This window comes from Podarcis erhardii, assembly GCF_964252035.2.
Source record: "Podarcis erhardii genome assembly, chromosome: 17".
Lineage (NCBI taxonomy): Eukaryota > Metazoa > Chordata > Lepidosauria > Squamata > Lacertidae > Podarcis > Podarcis erhardii.
This window is the reverse complement of record NC_138515.1, coordinates 2170537-2194440: the sequence shown is the minus strand read 5'-3', so window position 1 is coordinate 2194440 and position 23904 is coordinate 2170537. Positions and strand designations below refer to the sequence as shown.

General features: G+C 47.4%; 2 protein-coding genes and 1 long non-coding RNA gene across 7 annotated transcripts; 1 reads left to right on the top strand and 2 right to left on the bottom strand.

The window, feature by feature from the left end:
* Positions 1–1165: 1165 nt before the first annotated feature.
* RENBP (renin binding protein) lies at positions 1166–14491 on the bottom strand. Its single transcript, XM_081844549.1, has 10 exons — positions 14225–14491; positions 13209–13284; positions 12488–12563; positions 11811–11983; positions 8223–8447; positions 8047–8128; positions 5687–5862; positions 5437–5568; positions 5022–5109; positions 1166–1932 (listed from the first exon to the last, which is right to left on the bottom strand). The coding sequence occupies exons 1-10, from the start codon at positions 14323–14325 to the stop codon at positions 1844–1846; spliced, it is 1218 nt and encodes a 405-aa protein (XP_081700675.1). The 5' UTR covers positions 14326–14491; the 3' UTR covers positions 1166–1843.
* On the top strand, positions 11523–23855 carry LOC309331965 (ras-related protein Rab-7a-like). Of its 5 annotated transcripts, none has more exons than XM_081844568.1 (6): positions 11523–11589; positions 18251–18316; positions 20309–20435; positions 22398–22616; positions 23115–23297; positions 23511–23855. In XM_081844568.1, exons 1-6 carry the CDS (start codon positions 11585–11587, stop codon positions 23598–23600), a joined length of 690 nt encoding a protein of 229 aa, XP_081700694.1. In that variant the 5' UTR covers positions 11523–11584; the 3' UTR covers positions 23601–23855. The 5 variants fall into 5 exon arrangements, with proteins under 5 accessions (XP_081700694.1, XP_081700696.1, XP_081700697.1 ...); XM_081844570.1 differs by having other exon boundaries at positions 11583–11698; XM_081844571.1 differs by lacking the exon at positions 11523–11589 and adding an exon at positions 12563–12585 and having other exon boundaries at positions 23172–23297.
* On the bottom strand, positions 15555–18051 carry LOC309331981. The gene is made up of 3 exons (XR_014152029.1): positions 17899–18051; positions 16124–17851; positions 15555–15984 (listed from the first exon to the last, which is right to left on the bottom strand). It is a non-coding gene; the product is annotated as an uncharacterized lncRNA (long non-coding RNA).
* Positions 23856–23904: the final 49 nt, after the last annotated feature.

Sequence of the window (23904 nt, the reverse complement as noted above, 5' to 3'; positions counted from 1 at the left end):
GACTCAAGGACTCAAGGACCCTGTCAAAGCTCTCACACCTCCTTCCCAAAGCCCAGCACCTTGCTTACCAGGCTTTGGGAAGGCAAAGAGAGAGGTGTCAAATGTTGTGGAGGGCTGCCAAAAGTCCTCAACAGCCACATGCAGTCGTTGGGCCATGCTTTGGACTTCCCTGATCTAGCTGCTCCTAGGACTCTAGGATAGTCACTCTCTGCCCAGTAAGGTACTTAGGCCTACCAGGGATCACTGCTGCTGCTGTGTCAGCAGGGTGGAGAAAGACCAACCCAGCGAAGGTGGCCCAATCAGGCAAAGTAGTAAGGGGGTGCCATTGCATCATGGCCCCAAAGGGATGGTTGGTACACACCAGAGCCTATTGGCTGCTGCTGCTGCACTCCTCAGCGACACTCTCACAGGTGGACCTGCGGGCCCTCCCAGACATAAAGATAAAGGACCCCTGGACAGTTAAGTCCAACCAAAGGCGACTATGGGGTGCGGCACTCATCTTGTTCACAGATACCTTTCTGTGTCATGTGACCAGCACACAGAAACACAGTTTACCTTCCCGCCACAACAGTACCTATTTATCTACTTGTGCTGGCATGCTTTCGAACTGCCAGTTTGGCAGAAGCTGGGACAGAGTCCTCCCAGACATACCTAAGTGGGAGGACATGATCCTGGAATTTAAACCTGGGAGGCTCCTGCATGTGAAACCTGAGCTATTCCACCTGGCCAAGGCCCCTTCTGCACTGGGAGAATATAGAATGTGGCATGCTCCCCCACCACTGCACCCATCTCCAAGTAGCCCCTGCGACTCCCTGAAGAGGATTGCTCTCTCTGTCTCTTTAGAATTTCTTCTGAGTCTAGGCTGTAGGTTGGGCTTCACATGACAGAATACCCCATTAAAAACAAATAAATCACTTCACACAGAAAACGGGCATGTCAGGGAGAAGGCTAGGCTAGAACCTGTCACTCCAACATACTTAGGTTATATGTCGAGAGGCAATTTTTGTGAGGCCCCACCTCAGTCAGATATGGTATTTAGCCCAGTCACTTCAGTGAAACTAGGCCTCTGGCAGACCCTCAAGCTCCATCCCCCAGTAGTGTCTCTCCCCATGATCTCCCCATGAATAGGAAAAAAGCACAACAGGGTAGACCCAACACACTCCCGTTTTCCATTCAGTGTGTATCTTTTTTATTGTTTCTCAATTGCAGAGATTCATTTGGACCCTCAAAGAAGAAAAGGCAAGTGGTGAACATCAGGCAAGGAAATGGCAAAGGCTCCCTAACCAGGGAGAGAAGGAAATCATTTTTTTAAAAAAAAACAATCCCAAATTCTCCCACCATGAAAACGGTTAAGAGCCAAAATATTGTCACATTCACAGTATACATTTAAAGCACTCTTATACTACTTTAACAGTCATGGAGAATCCTGGGAACTATGGTTTGTCAACAGTGCTAGGAATTATAGGTTTGTTGGGTCATCATACAGAAACTACAGTTCCCAGGATTGTTTGGGGAAAACCTGACTGTTAAAGTGGTATAAGAGTGCTTTCATAATGTTTTAAAGGTATGGTCTAGATGTGACCAGCAGTTAACAGCCTATCTCCTCCTGTAAGAGAGCACAGCCTGGGACCTGTAGCAAGTTTGTTCATGATGGAGTTCTGCAAAATCAAGGTTGGCCAGGAGTGTAAAACAGCCACTGGAACTGGGAGTGAGAAGTGGCTGAAAAGAGGTTCTTTAGTTTCTACCATGGTTGAAGAAGAATGTGGCTGGAATTAAGATTTATCCCAGGCAGAAAGTAGAGAACACCCATCCCTTCACTTAATACAAAAGTTAGTGGAGTGTTTCATCCCTGGCTGGTCAACTGAGTTTCCCTTATGAGCGATTCCAGAATTTCTTCACAGATATAGAGCGCACGGGGGACATGGAAACAGCCTGCAAAGATAGACATGGGGAGGAATGTAAGGGGGCAGGATAAAAATGCTTTAAATAAATGAAACAAGACAGGGATCCTGTCTCCCAAACACCCTCTTTTACTGCATTTCCCTAACCACAGCTTGGTGTGGGGGCATTAAGGTATTGCAAGTCATGTGTTTTAAGCAAGTGAGCCAGGAAGGTTTAGTGGCAGAAGCAACCCAAACAGGAAGTAGATTTGGAACCATCAGGGGCAGCTCTTGGCTCATTTGAACAGCTGTGGAGAAACTTCATAAAAATGAGGGAAGTGGTAAAAAGAAGGTTGAAAAGGAAGTCAAGCAGTCATTTGTCTAATCCAGGCTTCCTCAACCTTGGCCCTCCAGATGTTTTGAGACTACAATTCCCAGCATCCCTGACCACTGGTCCTGCTAGCTAGGGATCGTGGGAGTTGTAGGCCAAAAACACCTGGAGGGCCAAGGCTGAGGAAGCCTGGTCTAATCTCTCCAGAATGCCTGCAGGTTACTAAAAAATCACAACAATGGAAGTTTAGCTAGCAGAATGCATATTACAGATCAGAAAAAATACCACCAAGGCTAAGAGGATTCCAGTGTGGCAAATCTTAAAATGCAAGCCTAACCCTATTGACCTGGGAGTAAGCACCACTGAACTCAATATAAGCTATTTCTGCGTAGACATGGTTAGGATTGCATGATTTGTGCATGAACAACACAAATAGTTTTTTGGGGGAAGCATACTTGCTTTGCTTCAAGAAGCTCCCCCATCTCACTGAGGTGTTTCCATTATTTTGTGGTATGTTATCCATTTCCCTTTGCCTGTCATCTCTTTTCTGTGAAAAACTTCTTGTGGTGAAATCCATACAGGTGTCTTTTGGTGCAACCGAGGTTTGCATTTATTCCAAATTCTTAATATGGCACTTCGAATACAGTGATTTTTAAAATCTACATTAACTTTAACTTTATTATTCCACAGATATCCATGCCATCCAAACCTTAGGTCATGCCCTATTTCTAAAGTCCTCTCCCTTCTCCAGGTCAACCACTCCTTCATCCACATTAGACAACAGGCTGCAAAATACATTTCTCTGACTCCTGCCTTGTCTGGGGGAGAGCATTCCAATCTGCCATAAGGCACCAGTTTTCATATGCATAATCCCTCAGTCTATCCATGAATCCTTTATAAAAAGCTGATTTGTTATCATTTGGAGCATATATACCTAGATCCAAAATCATTTTTCCACAAATGTTAATTTCCACTCCAACAAATCTACCTTGTTCATCCAAAAGAATCAATTTTGGACAAAACTGGGAATGTATATATACAATATAACTCCATTTCTTTTCTTTGTTCCTGCAGAAATACATTCTTCCCCAATTTCTTTTGAATCAAATATTTTGTGTCCTTTTTCCTAATAAGTGTTTCTTGTGAACATCTTAAATCTAATTTCACTATATTCAAGTGATAAAATACCTTTTTCCTCTTTTGTGAAGCATTTGCCCCATTTATATTCCATGTTAAAATTTTGTAATCCATAGTCAGTCAAGTTAATTTGTCACCTCTATACTTGATGCTCCCATTGCTGCATCTTAAGTCTCCTCCACTTGCACATCTTTAATATCAGATTTAAATCTCTCCACAAATTCTCTTGCTCTCTGTACTGTATTAAGTCAGAATCCTTCTGCTGCATCCTATCTAAATTGGATTCTTTTCTGTTTAAGTTTATCTGTTAAGCTGTATTCTTTTCTTTTATGTAGTATCTTAGGTAGAATTTCTTTCAGCACAGTCAAATCTGTATCGTCTCTAGGTGTTTTTTATCCTAACAAATTGGACCAGGACATCTCTTGGAAGTTTATTTTTCTGTAGTGTGTTGATTCTATAAATTTTATCCAATTCTGCTTCCATATTTCTAGCCTCCTTTTCCAGAAATTCCACCAGTAGCTCCTTAACTTTATTCCTGATTACTCCAATGTATGACTACAGCAACAAAACTGCTCTATGCACAAAGATGAAAAGACAGTCCTACCCACTATAGAAGAATGGCTGATGAAATTATTGAATCTGGCTGAGATGGCAAAGTTAACATGTTTTAATTAGAGAAAAATCATTACATTTGTTAAGAATTGGAAATTTCTTAAGGACTTTTTGCATGAAAGAGAAAATGAACTTGTCAGAATCTGAAGACTGAAAAAATACTGGTATAAAGATAGGATGGTCGGATTTTAAGGAATAAATATTATATGTAGCTGCAGGACAAAGAGACAGAAGTCCTCTTACTCTTTTCTGTAGTTTTTCCTTTCTTCCCCTTTTCTCTCCCTTTTTCGTTTTTCAGGTCTCTCTTTTCTGACTTAGTTCTTTTTTAGACTAAGTAGCTGTCTTAGTATATTATAAAAAGTACTTTGTAATGGGTATGTATTTTTGTAGTATCTATGAATAAATATCAATAAGTAAGTTAATTAAGAAAGAGGCATTCCTTCCTTCCTGTGTGAGGGGTTGAGCCATGGGGCCTGCTATCTTCAGCTTTCATAAATAATCTAGATGTGTTATAAAGAAATAGCACTTAAATCAAGAGCACGCTGGTTGCCTATGAAAACAGAGTAATAGTTGTAAAACCTGAAAAAGTTGCAGTCCTAATGGGGATATTGCAATTCTCCCTCAATGTCCTGGACAAGTTTTGCATGCTGATAGTGCTATAGAAGCATTAACACTTCAAACAGGGCAGTAGTAGTTTCCCCCTCAAAGCCCTACGGATGCATAAGGGCAGACTGGTCATAGGGGAAGCATGTCATTTTACTCCAAAAGCAGCAGGTGATCCCAAGAGAGCATTTACTTGAGGCAGGTATATGCTGCTGTCTCTTTCTGCCCGCACTGCTAATTCTAGGCAGCTGTAAGTGGGTGCTGGTTATCAGTAGCAGAGTGAACACACATTCTAGAGTCACTCTTGTTACACTGCGCTCTGCATTCTACCACTGAGCTTCAGTACTGGAAAAAGGCCTTGCAGGTGCGCCTTGCTGACATTCTTGCTCAGATTAAATCTTATTACTGCCCCCCCCCTCCCCAACCGTCACAATTAAGCCACCACACAGCCTCTTTACCTTTGAATGGCCCTCCTTTGATTGTGAGAGCCACCTTGCCCTCCTGGGTCAGATAGCCAAACCATTCACCGGCCTGTGAGTCACTGAACTAAGAGAAGAACAAGCAAAGTTGGTGAAACAATATGCATATCAGATTATAAGATGATCTACAGTGTGAGATGTGAGCTATGGAGGGGTTTTAGGTTCCTGGTGCTACTCCCATAGGTTAGGAAGCTGACGGTCACCATATTGGTCAGTGGAAGCTGCCTTAGGCTGCACCCAAGCAGCACCCAGCTCTGCAAGGTCTCGGGCACCACTTATTTCCCAGCCCCCAGAGCCTTTGACCAGGAAATGCACTTTCTTCAAGCCTCATCTCACCACCTCTCTTCTAACGTAATGGCACCCGCTGCCCTCCATGGCCAGCCTTCAAGCTTACCTTGGCAAAGGCATATTTAGCCACTTGGACAAAGCGTTCCAGCAGCACTTGGTCTCGAGTCTCAGCAAAGCCCATCAGAAATGCAATCATGGCTTCTGTGTGTGGCCACCAAAGCTTCATTTTCCACTCTAACTGAAGAAGAGAGAGGGGGGAAATTGGGGGGTGGGAGGAAACAACCCAAGAGATCCCAGGAGGAGGGCAGTTCTCAAATACATGGTGAATGTAGGCTTTAGGGTCCAAGCTTCTGTACCTGCGTTGGGCAGAGGCCATCCACATCCTGGAAGGCAAAGAGTCCACCATGTTCAGGGTCCCAGCCCAGACGGAATGGCTCCTTCATGAACTTCTCCACAGCCTGGGCCACGAGGTCCGAGTCCTGCTGGCGCTGCGCGTAGCGGAGCAGGAACCAGCCTGCTTCAATCGCATGGCCTTAGAAACAAAAAATGGAGAAGAAACACCCCAGTGCTGGCTCAGAGTTCTGGGGCAGGCAACCTACTGCCCTCAGCCTAATTCCATGCGGGGGGGCGGAGGGAGGGAAGGAGGGAGGGGTGATCCATCCACTCAGCACTGGCACGCAGCTCCCGGCAGAGAATGCTGAGGAAATGCAGCCCTTGACAGGAAAAAATGGCTCCCACCCCATCCCAAGGCAGATTATTTTATTTCTATATCACTTACTATATAAAAAATATCTCTAATAAGTGTACAGAAAATTGACATAACAACAGACAACTTACACAAAATATTACAAAAACACACATACAGAAATGTTACAGTAATACAAAGTTACTAATATATAAAAATCAGTATCAATTCATTTTCCTTTTGATACACCCTTCCTCTCTGTCTCCAGTAGGCCTGGGTGATGTATCAATTCATCGCCCAGGACCGGTATGAGGGGCAGACAGCAATGGCAGCTTCACTCAGTGGTATATTACAGGTGAAACAGCCTCTTCCTCAGTTCCTTAGCCACCAGTGCCCAGCGCGCCAAGGGAGAAACAAGCTGCAGCCGGGCACTGTAGGCAGAGGGACTCAGGGGCAGCGGCAGTTTCACCAGCGATATCCTGCTGAGTGAAGCTGCCATCCCACTTTGCCCCCAAACCGGCGCAGAGGGAGAAACATGCTGCATCGGAGAGGGGCCAATACAGCTTGTTCCTCCCTTCACTTCTTTAAACTGCTTGGCTGAGAAGCATACATCGGCCATTGCTCAGCCAGGCAGTTTTATGGAGCCCCCTACATGCCACTGGCTTGCACCAGCTGGTGGCAGGATGGGGACTCTGTGAAACTGTTCCTGCTTCCCAGCTGAGCAGCCTCTCTCTCTCTTGCATAAATTGGGGACGGGAGAAAGAAAACTGTCACAAGGGGCAAGGGGGCTGTGGAGGCAGGGATGCTGGTAAGGAGCTGTGCCAGGGTCTAGGTGCCAATCTTTGCAGTATGAGAGGGTAGCTATCTGGGCTGCACCACTTCAGACTGCAGAGAACGGTGTAGTACTTTTGAAGGCTCCATGTAAAGACTCCTTGCACGTAGCAAGCGAGCACAACTAACAGTAGCCCTGACGTGCCAACCCCCACAAACCTGGCAACCTCCAAATACTTTGGAATATCCAACACCTCCCCCCAGCCCCAGCCAGCACAACCATACTGGTTGGGGCTGATGGAAATTGTAGTCCAAAACATTCTGGTGCAGAAGCTTCTCCAGAGGATTGAGGGGACCTGATGCAACTTTGTGCAACATTGCAAGAAACCAGGGGGCAGAGCCAAACATCCTCTGAAAATTGAGGGGGCTGACATTGGGGGGATGTCAAAATTGCCTCGGCCCCTAGAGTCGCAACCTATCTTATGGTGGGGGCAGGACATACCAGGCTGGCAAAATCTGAACTAGTTGGGTTTAGCCAGTATTTTTGTTGGGAGGGGCAGGCCTTTTGTTGGGGGGGGGAGAACCTCAGTTAGCTATGTATTTTTGTTGATTTTTATTGGTTTTGGGGGCAGCTTATCCCCTCTTGGATAAGTCCATGACTAGTTACATTAAAAATATGGCCCCTGCAATCTACAGTGGTGCAGTGCAGAGTTCCACCGCCTGATCCTCTGCAATCCAGGGCTGGAGAATGTGTGGACCTTGAGGTGTTGCTGGGAGTACAGTTCCCATCATTCCTGACTGGGGCCCTGCTGGCTGGGGCTAATGGGATTTGATATCCAACATCTGGAGGGCTACAAATCTCCCAGCAATGGAGTGCAATGCATACACCAGCCCAACTCTTCATTCAGGACCCTAACCCAGTGGTGTAGCGTGGGGGGTGCAGGGGGGGCTGGCCGCACCGGGCGCAACATCTGGGGGGGCGCTCGCACTCGCAGCTCTCTGCCCCTACCTAGCTCACTCGGGTTAGGGGGCGCAAATTACTTGCCTTGCCCCGGGTGCTGACAACCCACGCTACGCCACTGCCCTAACCTGTGGGTCTGACAGAGATATTTTCAAACTTTGCTCTACTGCTAAACAGGCTAGAAATTTGTTTGCTAAAAATCTAGATTCCTGGGGTTCTGGCTAACAGGAAATTCCACAGCAAAATATATGCTGCTGCACTTGACTCCCAAAGCATCCTGGCTCTTGGTCTCTTCTTACCAGGATTCTGTTGTCTTCCCAAACACCCTGGCAACTCCTCGCCCTCTTCAGAAACGTTCTCCAACACAGCAGCACCATCCCTCTGTAGCGAAATAAGAATTCTATTCTAAAACGTATCAAACATAGACAAAAGCAAGGCTAAAGGGCGGGGGGGGCGACCATTCCCACCCCTTTACCTGCACGTGCATGAGGATTCGCTGAGCAGACCAGCCTCCCAGCTCACTGAACCGGATTGCAGCCTTTGCATCTCCTTCTGACAGCTGGTCCACCAGGTTGAGGAGCATCATGGGAACAGCCATGGAGTCATGTGGGCTTGCCCCCGCCAGCAGTGGGCGCCCCAGCTCAGAGGGATCCTCCCTCACCCAGTGCACAATGGCCTCCATCATTGCCAGGGCTTCCCTCTGCCAACAGGAACATCATTACAACCTACGAAAATACCCATTAGCCAAGTGGAAACCTAAGGTTAGGGCTGGTCCCACTCCCACAACATCCATGCCTGGAGTCAGGTTTCCCACTCTCCAAAGGACTCAGCAGGCCTTGGCCAAACTCATTGGCTCACTGCTCAGGCTTCATCTGGGCTGATCGGCAGGGAGGGTGAGAGAGAGCAAGTGAACCAAGGCAGTTCTGATATTTGTGGATGCAGAGAAAGCCTTTGACAACATCTCATGGAGTTTTATGAAGAAGAATCTACAGGGGATGGGGGTAGGCCAAGGTTTTGAAAATGGTATAGGTGCAATTTACTCAGAACAAAAGGCAAAATTAATTGTGAACAATGTGGTGACAGAAGAATTCAAGACTGAGAAAGGGACACAACAAGGTTGCCCAATCTCTCCATTGCTTTTTATATCGGTCCTTGAGGTTTTGTTAAATATGATTAGAAAGGACCAAGAGGTGAAAGGTATACAACTGGGAGTTAAACAGTACAAACTGAAAGCATTTGCTGATGACTTAGTGTTGACTTTACAGGAGCCAGAATCTAGTACTAAAAGGGTATTGGAACTGATTCAAGAATTTGGACAGGTAGCAGGTTTTAAGTTGAACAAGATGAAAACTAAGGTTTTAGAGAAAAATTTAACTGTGAATGAGACAGAAAAGTTTCAGGAGGAGACAGGATTAACATTGGTTAAGAAAGTGAAATATTTAGGGGTAAATATGACAGCCAAAAATGTGAATTTATTTAAGGATAATTATGAAAAATGTTGGACTGAAGTGAAAAAGGATTTAGAAATATGGACAAACTTGAAGTTATCATTGTTAGGCCGATAAAAATGAATGTGCTGCCAAGGATGTTGTTTTTGTTTCAAACATTGCAAATTTTGGATAAGATGGATTGTTTCAAGAAGTGGCAGAAAGATATTTCCAGATTTGTTTGGCAGGGCAAGAAGCCTCGAATAAAATTTAAGATATTAACTGATGCTAAAGAAAGAGGTGGATTTGCCCTGCCAGACCTTAAACTATATTATGAATCAGCTGCTTTTTGCTGGCTGAGAGAATGGCTGCTTCTTGAAAACACTGACGTGTTGGATTTAGAAGGTTTTAATAATATATTTGGTTGGCATGCATATTTGTGGTATGATAAGGTGAAAGCACACAAAGCGTTTAAAAATCATATTGTTAGAAAAGCATTGTTTAATGTGTGGATAAGAGAAAAGAAAACCCCAAGATGGTTGTCACCAATGGAAGCGAAGGCACAGAAAAAACTCAATATGGAGGCCAAATGGCCGAAATATTGGGAAATTTTGGAATAAGATGGAGACAGAATAAAATTGCAGAGCTTTGAAAAATTGAAAAATAAAGTGCAAGATTGGCTTCATTATTACCAAATAATGGCGGCATACAATTCGGACAAAAAAGTTGGCTTCCAGGTGGAAAAATCAAAATTGGAAACAGAATTGTTTGATCCAAAAACTAAGCATTTGTCAAGAATGTATAACTTGTTGCTGAGATGGAACACTCAGGATGAAATGGTGAAATCAGTTATGATTAAGTGGGCACAAGATGTTGGACATAACATAATGATGGCTGACTGGGAACAGTTATGGACCACAGGTATGAAATTTACGGCATGTAATGCCCTAAGAGAAAACTTAATGAAAATGATTTACAGGTGGTACATGACACCAGTCAAGCTTGCAAAAATTTACCATTTGCCCGATAATAAATGTTGGAAATGTAACGAGACTGAAGGTACATTCTTTCACCTTTGGTGGACACGCCCAAGGATTAAGACATTCTGGGAGATGATTTATAATGAAATGAAAAAGGTATTTAAATATACCTTCCTGAAGAAACCAGAGGCCTTTCTCCTGGGCATGGTCGGCCAACTGGTGTCAAAGAAGGATAGAACATTTTTTATGTATGCAACAACAGCAGCAAGAATACTCATCGCAAAATATTGGAAGACACAAGATCTACCCACCCGGGAAGAATGGCAGATGAAGTTGATGGACTACATGGAATTGGCGGAAATGACTGGCAGAATCCGAGACCAGGGAGAAGAGTCGGTGGAAGAAGACTGGAAAAAGTTTAAAGACTATTTACGAAAATACTGTAAAATTAATGAATTTTAGAAAAATGTTGGAATGAAGTTATATGACTTTAGCAGAAATGTTATAAGGAATTAAGGACAAATAGATTAATAGAGTATTAAAGGGAAAATAAGGTTAGAATGTGTTAAGATAATTATAGGATTAAAAATAGAGGAAGATGGAAAGGAATTGCTGAAAGAATTAATAGAAGTGGAATACAAAAAGGGAGGTGTGAGGAGGTCACGGAAATAAGGGAATGAAAGATAAGATGTTGAAACTATTTGATGTGTTTTAAATTGTGTTTGTTTTGTTTTGTTAGTTTAATGTTAATGTTTTGTTAGTGTTGTGTTGTTGTGTTGTGTTGTGTTGTGTTGTGTTGTGTTGTGTTGTGTTGTGTGGTTTTCATTCTTTGTAGTGTTTAAACTGTTGGAAAAGGTAATAAATATTATTTTTTTAAAAAAGAGAGAGCAAGTGAAGAAGCCAGATAGCTGCCCAACAACCAACCACTCAGCACTCCTCCAACCAACAGAGATATGCGTTATAGTAGAGTTCCACTACCCAAGAGAAAAGGGTGAGAAAGAGCTGTCGCTCTCATGTGTTGCTTGAAGGCATCTGGTTGGCTAGTGTGGGAAAGAGGATATGGACGAAGTAGGCCTTTGGTCTGATCCAGAAGGGCTCCTCTTCCGTTCTTAAGCGCTCTTCTATGGAGGCAGAGCAGAGCCATTATGGTTAGTGGGCAATGATAGCCCTCGCCTCCTCCAAGAATTTGTCTAATCCTCTTTTAAAGCCATCTATGTTGGTGGCCATCACTGCCTCCTGGGGGAGCAGGGGTTCACAGCGGGCCCCACAGCACCTCCCATGGACCAGTACTTTGGACAAGGGTTAACCCTACACAAGAGCAGACTCAACCAGCTGACCAGCCTCTTCCCCTATGGCTATTCTTCTTCTAGTTCTATCAACGGAACTCCAGTATCCATAGAGACAGGAAGACGTCCCTCAACCGCAGCACCATGAGGTAAAATGAGCTGGTCTCTCCACTCTGGGCCCAACCCTACAGCTGCGGTTTTATCAGCCATGTGCTAGGAGCTGTACCATAGCTTTGGGGAAAGGGTATTTTTGCTGAGGTAATAATCAGAGGGAGAAGAGAGGGAGGATAAGCAGGTTTAGATGCCCACTATTCATATAAGGAGGCAGGCAGGCAATCAGGACATCTGTATCCAGCTCTCCTGACCTCACCTGGTAACGAGGTTCCCCAGTTGCTCGTCCAAGTTCATCCAGCCCAAGGACATAGAAGCACTCGCTGAAAATGGTGCGCTGGATTTTCACAGGACGCCCATCACGAGTCAGGACAAAGGCACACTTCTGCGAAGGTGGGGCCACTCGTGCATGCTCTAACAGGAACTCCCCACCTCAGAGAAAGAAATAGATTTGGAGGAAGGCAGCTCTGCCCCTCTCTGCTACTGGCAACCAAATACCCAGAGCACTTGGGCCAAGACCCCCCCCCCAACTTTTTACACTTTCTCCAACTGATCACAACCAGGGATTGAGCTATGAATTGGGAAGCCCCAGTACAAATTTCCCCTCTCCCACAGACGCAGTAGGTGGCCTTAGGCAAAATCTCTCTGCCTCAGGCTCACTCTTGGGGGGCGGAATGGCTTACCATACAAGGAGTACTCAGTTAACAGGAAAGGCTAACTGATTAGATTATGATGATGATTAATTGTGGGGGGACAACCCCTATAATCCCACCACCATTCCAAAGTATCAGAACTTTCAAGAGTCTCTCAGCCCTCATCTCAACTCCCTGCCCCAGTCCACAAACCACAGACCTCTGTCTGCCCACCCAATATTATCCCTTCTTTGCCTTCATTCCCAAATCCCATCACTTTTGTACACAAGGTGGAAGAAGTTACCTGCTCGGGCTGCCTGCAGGAGTTCAGGGCGCCGGAATCTTGGTACTTTTCGATACAGCCGACTGTACATCCACACCTGTTTGGGAAGGGATGGAGAGGTAACCTGGGCCCTCTAGTCTCATGGCAGACATCTGCCTTGGCTAAGCCAGGGATGAGGACACTTGCTCACCTCCAGCACTCATCAACCCCAGCCAGCAAGGTCAGTGGTCAGGGATTATGGGAACTGGACTCCATCCGTTCCTGGAGGGCCACAGCTTTCCTTTCCTTGGCTTAAGCCCCGGCACTGATGTCTGCCATTCAGGGTACGAGCTGTGAGCGTGGCTCTCCACAGTGATGCACAGGCCTGGCCTGTTCTTAACCTCTAAGGAGACAGATGCTGGACCTCAGGCTGGCTTGGAAATTCCTCGTGCAAAAACGTTCCCAATATGGGGGACTGACGGGGGAGCTGCAGTGTTGAGGCATTCTGCACATGCTCAGAGAGACTTGTGCCATTTATTTATTAAATTTGCTTTACCTGTTCATTCCAAGCTTTAAGGCCAGCACTGAAACCAGATTCTGAGGCCAATTCCAGGCAAGCCAGGTTCCAATTCAGCCTTGGCTGGCTTCAGAGAGGCTGGGCCTCCCCAGCCTCATTTCCCACCCCAGCCCCAACCACACAAAGGGGATCCCAACAGAAAATCTAAAAAGTTTTCCAAAATCCATGGCCCCTGAGGACCCCTACCTGCCGGCCTTGCAGCCAAACATATTTCAAGTCATCATAAACGTTCCCATCCTGGCCCAGACATGTAAAGAACCCCCTAGAGAGAAAGAAGAGGGGGGGTGAGAACCAGGAGGGGGGGCACAATTTCCTAGAGGAAAGGATGAGAACAGGCCAGGCAGAGAACTACTGACTAATGAGGAACTTGCCGTAGGGCGTTGCTGAGTGGGGCTCACCATAGCCCCTCAGCCAGCGCAACAAATGGCTGGGGGGTGGGGTGGGAGCTGGAGTCCAAGGAGTTTTGGAGATTCCCCCAGCCCTGGCCTGTCAGGAGTTAGAGCTAAAGCAGGCGCAGCAAACGCGGAATGCCTTTAAGAGGGCAGGCAGATCTGCTTCACAGAGCACCATCTGCCAGGACATTCTGCTCCGCAAGCCCCACCGAAATGGAAGGAGAGCATATCTGAGGACAGCAGCATCTTGCCCACAGCTCACATTTGTTTCCATGAAGCTTGCAGAGGAGAATTTCCCAGTGGAATGCCATCCATGCTGGTCCAAGGAGCAACAGGGAGCCCTAAGCTCCGGGTGGTTGCTTTCAAGTCATGCATGACGTCACGTGTGAGTCAGGTGGGCACAGCCTCCCGAAAATAGTGGGCTAAATGAAAAGGGTTGCCAAGCCAGAGGTGCCCCCCCCTGCACTGGAGGGTAGATTTGTCTGCCTCAGGCCATGTGAGGGGAGGGAGGGGGAAGTATCTCCTTGCATCTCAGTGGTATGTTCCACCCCCCCCCCTTTCTGGGAAGGGCTCCCCTGTTTCACATACCCTTTCCCCCCTCCCCATTTGGGTCGATTTCCTTAATGGCGTGTATAGCATCACTATAAACATAACCTCCCCCCATGTCGTGAGAGGGAGTCAGTGTGGTAGTTACAGGACTGGACTGCGGGAGAGCCGTGTTCAAATGCCCCCGCAGCCACAACCCACGCTGGCTGGCCCTGGGGCGACGGGGGGGGGGGCTAGATGAATAGACAGGCAGCGATCCATCACCCGTATTCTTCGTCGTGCGAATGCTGAAGCCAGAAATCCACCACGGCGTCCAGCTCTCGGGAGATGCGTCCACGCCAGCTCAAGAGCGACGCCAAATCCATCCTTGCTGCTTTCTCCAGCGGCGATCCCTGTAGGGGCGCGAAGGTGCTTCTGGATCAGCAGAGTCAGCCCGTCCCAGGATCCGACCCCGAGAGGGGAGGGGAGAGTCCCGAAACGCGCTGCCGCTGTCCGCGGGAAACTACCATAAAACCACGTACAACGCCCACCCCCCAAAACTTAAAAATGGACAGAAGTAGGGAACTGCTGGTCATATGATTTGCCCAAGTCACCTGACACTAGCCCCACCCTTTCTCCCACGTGGGGGGGCGAAGACCCTGATTTGTTCCTTTTCCTCTGTTTCCATTTGTTAACCTACAACTGCCGTGATCCGGCCCAGAGATCGGCAGCAGGAATCCCACCCAGAACAGTGATCGTGACAACAAAAGGGCAACAATAAGGCACAAAGCATTTAGACGCTCCCAGTAAGCCTTCCTAACTCGGGTGGCTCCCCGCTGCGTCCTGAGGGACTGCTGAGCGGAAGGGCCGAGGGGCGACGGGGAGCAGGGACGACCCCAAACGCGGCTGCGTGATGTCACCGCTACTGGGATGCCCCGCTGGTACGTCAGGGGAGGAATCCCCCTTGGCCGCAAAAACCCAGCAGCTGCCGCCCCGTCCCAGGTGAACCCTGGAGAGAGAGATGGCGGTGCGTGTGCTTTCCCTCTAGGACCACATGGTTCGTTTCAAATATATACCATAGCAAGGTGCCAAAACATCCGAATAATCTTGCTGCCAATCGGGGGCGGGGGCGGGGAGGGACCACCTGCTCTCTCCTACTTACTTCAGAGCCGCGTTTCACAGCTGGGGGGGCGTGTCTTTAACAATTGGGTGAAAGCAGGAATTTAGTTGTTATTTTATTTAACAGCATTTATATAACACTTGATTGCAGTCAAACCTCTAAGCAGTTTTAAAAACATTAAAAGTATCAATAAAAACAAAGAAGGATAAGCAGGTGATTAAAATTAACAGCAACAAAATATCAAAACATGTAACTTCTACATGTCTAGATAGGCTTTCCCAAAGCAAAAATGTTTTTAGCAGGTACTGAGAAAAGTACAGTAAAGGCGGCTGCCTGTTATCAATAGGCAACAGGCAGGGAGTTCCAAAGTGTAGTTGCTGCCGCACTAAAATACTGATTTTTCTGTCAACTGTGGAATGAGTATTATGTAGCACCTGCCACAGTGCCAGTTCTACAAATCAAAGTGATCTACTGGACATGTGTCAGGTAAGGCAATTATGCAACTAAAAAGAATGCAGATTGAGCTTTTCTCAGCCCCGCAGCAGGAGAAACTGCTGCGCCCCCCTCCCCCCTTTATGCAACTTTTAAAGATGTAAGAGACTTGTCTTCACTTGAGGAGGCTGGGTAAAAAGAGAACTGGGTTCCTGCCAGGGGCACCATCTGTGGGGGCTGAAGCCCTCCTCCCCCCCCCAATTTTCAGAGGGGCCAGACTCCCTCAATATTCTGTGGCCTGCGAAGGGCCTCGCCCAGCCTGTCTGTAGCTGCACTGGGCCTTGTGGCCTCCTCCCGTCGTGTGACATCACATGTGCATGTTGTGCACATGTCATGTGCTTGCTCTGCCCCCCACCAAGTTGGGTGGAACCGGTGTCTGTGGCTCCAGCTTCTTTTAACAGTGGTGCAGAAAAGGGAAATGCAGCAGATGTAGCTTACACCAGTGTTTCTCAACCTTTGGTCTCCAGCTATTTTCGGACTACAATTCCCAGCTTCCCTGACCACTGGTCTTGCTAGCTAGGGATGATGGGAGTTGTAGTCCGAAAACAGCTGGGGACCAAAGGTTGGGCAACACTGGCTTACACAACAAGCTACTCTGGCTGAAATTACCTGCACAGCAGTTAAAGGTGAAGGAATAGCCGTCCTCCTCTTCTTTCTGTTCACCCTACTTCCTTTGCATTTGGACATCCAAGGAAAGGCAGGTGGTCTACCAAGAGATTCCCCTCCCTATCTATATTCCAATGCAGGCTTGTACATGTGCTGTGGTGCAAGGGAGGTCACTCACTATCCTCTGCCCCGTTCACTGGATGAATGTGCACATGTGGCAAAATAGATCCATGCGCATTTGTCATGCATGATGGTGTACACGAGACACACTTGTGTGCCTTAAACAGCACCAAATAACCATCACACACTAACTGATATGGTGCAAAATTATCTGGGAATTTCATGTGTGTAGGACACATTGAAAGTAGTGAGAGCATCCTTGACTGTTCCTCTGTGGTCTCCCCTACGATCAAAATGTAGTTTGCAAATTCTGTGAGGTAGGGCCTGCCTGGTCCCTGGGTTTTCCCATATGTAATGTTTTATAAAGCTCCATGGCCTTTCTACACTTATCCTTAATTATATAACAATGCACATATTGTTCTTCTAAGATTCAACCTTTCCCCACATTCCAGATGTACAGAAGCACATTTAGCTGCCTAGTCGTGAGGAGCATACACAGCATTGGCAGAAGGTGGTGGGGTGGGGGTGGGGGTGGTACAACCTCGGATTGTTCCAGAACTGAGCCAAGCTAGGTTTCCAGGGTCAGTGCTTCTCAAGGCATTCCTCACACATCAAAAACAGGTATTAATACGGCATTCCAGACTGTGTTACAGTATATGTCTGAATTCACATGCATGTCCAGCACTCACATGTATTCATACACACACACCAAGAGATTTTGAATATTTTGCTAGAGTTATAATGTATACCCATTTACGAATATGTGTTTGCCTCTATCCATGCTTAAATAAAACTCCTGACACCTAATATTTAACTTTGTCCTGTGCTGGTGATCCTAAAGACCTCTTAAATGCCAGATGGGCAACCCAGTAATTTTTAGAGGCAAACAAATAGCTGTACATTAAGAGTCTTGAGACACACATTAAAAAAGAAAGCTTGGTTTATTATATGAAATGAAAATGACAGAATATACGAATGCCGTATCAGAATCAGACAGGAAGGGAAAAGGCTGCCCAACAAGAGAGTTAGCGGGCACTCGCCAAGGCTTAAGAAGACTTAGTTTGTGCCAGCACCAGAGGCTGATTGTGGCACTTGCGGAATGATTTGTTAAAACACGTATGTGCTTGTATCTGAGCATGTGCAGGGTGCCTTTTATTTCTCCCACCACTTGGATGAGCACAGCTGGGGGGGGGGCTCGGGCTTCCTTTCTTCCCCTCCTGTGCAGCTGCCGCCTGCTCACTTAGCCTTCCCTTCTGGACCCAAGCCAGGCTGCCTCGGATTGCTCAGAGGGAGTAGGTGAAGGGGTGGCAAAGAGGGGCAGCAAAGCAGGGGGTTGCAGTGGGGTGGGAGGGCCGTGGGCCTCAGCAGATGCCCCACGATGCGGACCCTGGATGCCCGTCCCATCCCCATGGTTCCAAGACTAGGTTAAGGGTCAAGGGCAACGTTTCCTGGAAGCGCCCAGCACCAATCTCCGCAGAACTGTTGTGAGGATAATAGCACCTGTGAACAGGTGTGTGAATCTGATCTGATTTCTATGGTTTATCTCTGTAGATCTTAATAAGCATTAAGATTGACTTAACTATGACATGAGATTCTCCATCACGAGGAATCCTTGCTTCGCCTTGGCACAAGCCGGATCCCACCGGCCTCACCTGAAAGCGTGTCCGGAAGGCGCAGCCCCGCGCCCTTCCTCCTCCCTGGCGCCGAGAAGCCCGGCAGGAAGGCGAGAGCGAGCAGCTGCCAGGAGCTCCAAGCAGCGCCCGCCCTTCTTCGGAGGGAGGCTGTGCCGCGCCGAGGTGGCTCGGGGGGGGGGGACGGGCTTCGGGGCCGAGGTCCGGGCGCCCGCCCCGCGGACTGAGCAGGGGACCCCCACAGAGGTCGCGGGAATCCCCGCCTGGCCGCGGGGGGGGGGGGGCGGGTCTCGACGGAGGCTCCCGTTCCCGAGCTGACCCGATCCGCCCGTCTCTCCGCAGGTTCTGGCGCAGACGCCCCATGTTCAGACGTTCCCACCTCAAGATCCTGCTGATCGGCAATTCCGGGTAAGCACAAGGGGCGCCTGGATGGGGAGAGAGCTGGCCCCGTCCTCGCCCCCCGGCCGGGCTCCGACGGCTAAGCGGGTGTCGGGAAGAGGAAGGCTTCCCGGGATCCTGTCCCCGTTTGGCAGCCAAGGGGTGAAGGCGGCAGGCGGAGGGGGCGGAGGGGCCGGGGCCGGGGCCGGGGCCGCCGGGTCAAGGCGCGCAGGGAGAAACTTCCGCGAGGCTCTGCTGCCTCCACCACCATCCTCGCGGTGTTCTCTGTAGCCCAGGCTGGGCAGCGTTCGGCCCCCGCGGCCTGGAGCGAGGCGCCCACTTGAAGAAGTCTTCTTGATTCGCTCCCGGAGCGGGAGCGCCTTAGTCTCGGCTTCACCCGGGCAGCGAGATCCCGGCGCGCGGCGCGCTGCTCTCCTGTCCCACCTCCTTCAAAGTCCTTTAAAGTACCTGCAACAAGTGGGACCACGTTGCAGCTGCCCGGGCTCCGTGTGTATACCACAGGCAGCTGGTAACAGGACAATTTTGTGGGGTGCAGCTGAATTAGACCAGCTGTTTGTTCCCAGAATTAAAGCAGATGGAAGAGGTAACACCAAATAACTAGAGGCCAAGTCAAGTGACTATTATCCTATGGACACAGTGGTATTACCATTGCCTGAACCCAGAGAGCATCGATGCAATAAAAAGGTGCTTTTTAAGAAAAGAAAAACCTGCAGCCTGTATGTTTTATGCACAACTGTGATTTGTGCTCTTCACATTATTTTGCCATTTTAAATATGTTGCATAATTTAGACTGCAGGAGTACAACCCTCTTGAACTCAGTGGGATTTACCTCAGAGTAGACAGGTGCAGGGTCAGGCTGCAAGTCTGCATTTGCTAGTCATGGGGAGCTAAATGGAACATGAGAACTTACTGCATTTTTATTCAGCTTCCCCTCTAGTCTAGCATGCTTGGAAAATTAGCATAACTTCACAAGTGTTAATAAAAACACCTGTACATCAAAGTACTCAGAAAAATGTGCTTGCTTAACCTTCCCCCATCGACCTGACTCTGAAGAGCCTGGTAGCAGCTGTTGTTGCAACTAATTTATTAAGTAACCACCTTCAACTTTTTATAACCATTATTTAAACATAGTGTAGTTTTTATGTATTGAGTAAAATAATTTGGTTATTTCCATTATCTGTATCTAAACTCAAAAGGGGCCTTAGTATGTGTTTAAGATTTTATGAATGCATACAACTGTCCAATGCAATGAGGATTTAAGATTTCTCATTTACCTTTTATGCCAAAAAGTAAAATAGTTAGGATTAACCTTTATCTACCAAATGTGAAGAAAAACATACAAGAAGAGTAGGGCTCAAACACTGCCAGACACAGTGCATGCAAAGCACTGAATATCATTTTGAAACCATGTCAGTTGTTTGAAATGATTAAGACAAAAATCAGTCAAACACAAAGCTTTGTACAAAAGTGACCCAAGTAAAAAAAGGGCACCATCAGAAAAGGCTTCTGGAGACTTTGTACATGCAATGCCAAAGCATTTTGATGCAAGATATGCTTTTGCCATTGTTTGATTTTAAGCATGTTTTACCAAGATGACTTATTCTGCCTTTGGAGTTGCATCAGGCATTCCTTATGCCTTTTTCAAACCTTTGTACTCAAAAGGCCAATTGAGCCTCACGCAGCGCGTTTCCTACAGTAGCCAACTAGATATTCCTCGGAAGGCGACAAGCAAATCATCAGACCTTCCCGTCCTGCTGCTGTGCCCCAGTGACTGCTACTCAAAAGGCCTTCGCCATCTTACCGTGGGATTCCCCACTGCTGCCACCAAAAAGGCTTTATCACAAGGCTGTGTGCATGTGTGCAAGAGGCAGTTCAGGAGCAGAGAACCAGCTCCACCTCTGCAGCCCTGTGCTGATTGCTGAGGCGGCGGGGGGGGGGGGGGGAGGTTACTGACTAGACCTCCAAATTTGAAATCTCAACCCTTCTCCGTGTTCACCGCAGGGCGGGCAAATCTGCCCTGATGAACCAGTATGTTAACAACCGCTTCAGCAGCCGCTACAGAGCCACCATTGGAGCAGATTTCCTCAGCAAGGAAGTAAACATTGATGGACGCAAACTGACCGTGCAGGTAGGCTCAGCAGAGGCTCACTGTTGGGCAAAGATCGCCCCCTAAGCTCATCCCATGTTACCCATTAAAAAAACCCTGTGCTCCAGCCTAGGGCTATTTTAGCAACATACTCCATTTCCAGCTCCCATAATCCCTAAGCCATTGGCCATGCTGGCTGAGACTGGAGGGAGCCTTAACACCACCTGGAGGCCACAAGTTCCCCATGCCAGGTCTAAAATTATCCTATATGTGCCTTATGTAGCCAGAATGGCACCCTTCGTGCACAAGATGGAGGGAGCAGTAGCAGGGATCCAATTTCTGTACAAGCACCTATTTCAGGAAAATATTTAAAGGTTTGTGTGTAAGGAAGAGAATCTAAAATGGGCAAGTGAATTGACGGTTGAGCTCAGTGACAATTGTGGTGGCAAATAAAATACAGGAAAATGGAACAGAATGTTCTAGAAAAGGGGTCCTCTGGCCCCCTCAATATGAGCACCCCAAATCTGCTATGTTTTGCTACAAGTGCCTTGTTTTAGCTTTATTGTGGCAGCCTTAAGAGAGTCAATAAGATACAGGCATTTGTGGACTAAAGCCTATCACCATGAGACAGGCCCCGGGTGGGGTGCCACGAGCATATTACAATGTGGACTCTAGCTATTTGCTAAAAATCAGTTCTTAGTTAAAGCAAACACCCTTTCCCTTCTAGAATTAATGTTAATGACAATGCTGAATTCTTATTTCCATTTCTTGTTCCCCAATTTGTACAGAAGCAATATGCACAACTAAAAAACTGAAATTTCAATATTGCTGCAGTCCCAAATATGCAATGGCCCAACTCTCATGAACTAACACAATTCTCCCTTGGGCTGCAAGATCAACGAAAGGCACCTACACTTGGCCCTTCCTGTAAGGAGCTTACCATATGGCTTCCAAAGTGATCTTCTATCTATGCAAAAACTTACAAAGCTAGACCAGGTTAGCCTCAAGCTGAGCAGAATTTACACCACATGTGGTCAGATCATTCTTTGGGATCATGTTATCAATTGTTCCATGCAAAGTTTTATCAATTCATAGACAATGATGATGGCCAGTGCCATACCAACAGGGCAAAACTAAACACTATCCATTCAAAAAAGCAAAAGAAAAAAAAAATCAAGAGCATGGCAGAAAAGGCACCTTTACAGCAAACACTCCTGATCGAAGTGTATGTACCAAGATAGCCCCACCCCACCCCACCCCAAAGATCCTTTACAATGCTAGCAGCCAATTTGGCTTGAGGAAAGGCTTCTAACCCATATAGCAAACTGGTTGTGTCCGTGTACAGTACTGCACCACGCAGACCCAAGTTCTGTGACAAAGCTGAATTCAGCAGCTTGTGGTAAGCATATTCCTGTGGTTTCTCATTTTTGCACAATTGTCAGTTTCCACTAATCATAGGAAGCAACATTCAACATGACAGGGCTGCAGTCCCCATCTAATTCAGTACTTTTTCTGACTGCTGGTTTAATCCAAGATTGCCAACTTTTATGGCAAAACAGTACATAACAGCACTTGTTTTCTGGGTGCCAGTCATAATGGACAGCTGGCACCTGAAATGTAGAAGTATGGATCATTCTTCTGCACTCCCAGTAACGTAGCTGGGGAGATGGGGTTCAAGAAAGCTGCTCCCTTCATCTTTCCATCTCTTTATAGCCATTTGGTATTATATACATTCTGATGTGTAGATTAGTTTGCTGTTGGCAGAATTGTGGCAGCCACTCAACCCTGGTCAAACGTGGTGGAAGAATCCAGAACATCAATTGAATAAAGAAACGGGAGACTCTAGTCCACACCATCATTTGGCATGGTATCTCCTGATGCCCCCAGACAACAAAACCTATGCTTGCTAACTTTGTGAGAACCAAGATTAATGGAGGTAAGTCACCAAGGACGCAGGGATGTCTTGAAATCAAGGTCTCAGCTTCTATCCCTTCTTGCACCTAGATTTGGGACACAGCTGGTACAGAAAGGTTCCAAGCACTGGGGACTGCCCTCTACCGGGGGTCAGACTGCTGCCTTCTCGTCTTCGATGTCACATCCGTCAGCTCTTTCCAAGCCCTGGAGAAGTGGCACAAGCAGCTCCTGTTGCAGATTGAGCCAGAGGAAGAGCCCACTTTCCCCACTGCTGTCATTGGGAACAAGATGGACCTGGAGAACCGTGAGGTGGGGCAGAGATGGATTTAGGGGAGTGCCACTGGTTCACCCACACTGGCTGCCAAGCTAAGGGGGCCCTGCAACAATAGCAAACAGCGGAAGGCGAGAGGCGCCACCCCACCCCCCAAAGTTTGGCATTGCACAGTTTACTGCTGAAATTTTAAAGCCCAAAGTCTGCCACTAGGTAGGGCTACATATGAAGCCAGGTGCAGGGCACAGGTCCACATCCTGTATGGCTCTCAGACATACTGGGTTGGAGTAGTTAGGGGTCAGACCTCTTTAGGGGTTCTGTTAGGGGGCTGTAAGAACTCTTTGCAACGACTCAAGGAGACGGGGAGTGGACAGAAAGTTCAGGGAATATTGTATCCTAATGACCAGCTTCACCAGAGGACTTTGGCATAATTGTCGAGCAGAGGTGTAGAATTTGGTATCTGGGGAAGAATTATATTATCTTAAAGATTTGCTCTCATTATGTACACTAAAAAGACCACAAGCTTTTTGATTAAGAGCTGCAGATGGAATTGGGAAGAGAGCAGAGTATGCCCAAGCCCTGTTTTTGTCCAGGTGTCTTCTGAGGAAGCAGAAATGTGGAGCAAGCTTCATGAAGCCAAATACTTTGAAAGCAGCGCCAAGGAAGCCACCAACGTGCAGGAGGTGTTTGAGTGGGCCATACGGGCCGTACTAAAGAACGTAAGGAACCTCATTTTCAGCCCTGCCCTTATAAGGCCCCGGACAGACCACATACCTTTGAGATGGCTTTTATCCCTAAAAACAAAAACACCTCTCCCAGCTTTCAACTTTCTTATAAGACAAAGTCCTTCCCAACAGCCTGCATCTCATGCCCTCTGCCCATCTGCATCAACCACTTGCCCCCTCACCACTTTTCTTTTTGTTTCACCTCAGCGGAGGGTACCTGAAGAGCCACAACCGGACTCAGTTCACCTGGAGACCAGGCCACCAGAAGGGGCAGCCAGAGAGAAGTGTAGCTGCTGATCTGACCAAATACAGATGGGAAGATTCCTTCTGTCTAAGGGGGTGGGCTCTTCATGCTCTGCAATCCCGAAGGGTGAAAGTGCAACCCCACAGAACAGCCCCAAGGACATTTGGCAAGGCTGCAGCACACAGCTTCTGGAGCTGGATCCCAAGGTAGACCTTTGTTCTCTGGATGACACAGCCTAGCACTTGGGAGAGCTGGATCAGATCCCAGGCTACTCTTCCCAAGCACATGGAAATAAAGCTGAATGCCAATATTGTGCTTTTCAATGGTGAAAACACTTGTGTCCCAGCCCTCCCACGA

What these genes read in the sequence shown, in the direction of transcription:
- RENBP (XM_081844549.1), bottom strand. Translation starts at nt 14,325, where the DNA reads ATGGATTTGGCGTCGCTCTTGAGCTGGCGTGGACGCATCTCCCGAGAG. An exon ending in ATGGCCTCTGCCCAACGCAG is followed by an intron (nt 5,569 to 5,686) that starts GTACAGAAGCTT and finishes TCTCTTCTTCAG; the next exon opens with TTAGAGTGGAAAATGAAGCT. An exon ending in CTAAATATGCCTTTGCCAAG is followed by an intron (nt 5,110 to 5,436) that starts GTAAGCTTGAAG and finishes TTCTTCTCTTAG; the next exon opens with TTCAGTGACTCACAGGCCGG.
- LOC309331965 (XM_081844568.1), top strand. An exon ending in GACGCAAACTGACCGTGCAG is followed by an intron (nt 20,436 to 22,397) that starts GTAGGCTCAGCA and finishes TCTTGCACCTAG; the next exon opens with ATTTGGGACACAGCTGGTAC. An exon ending in TGGACCTGGAGAACCGTGAG is followed by an intron (nt 22,617 to 23,114) that starts GTGGGGCAGAGA and finishes TTTTTGATTAAG; the next exon opens with AGCTGCAGATGGAATTGGGA.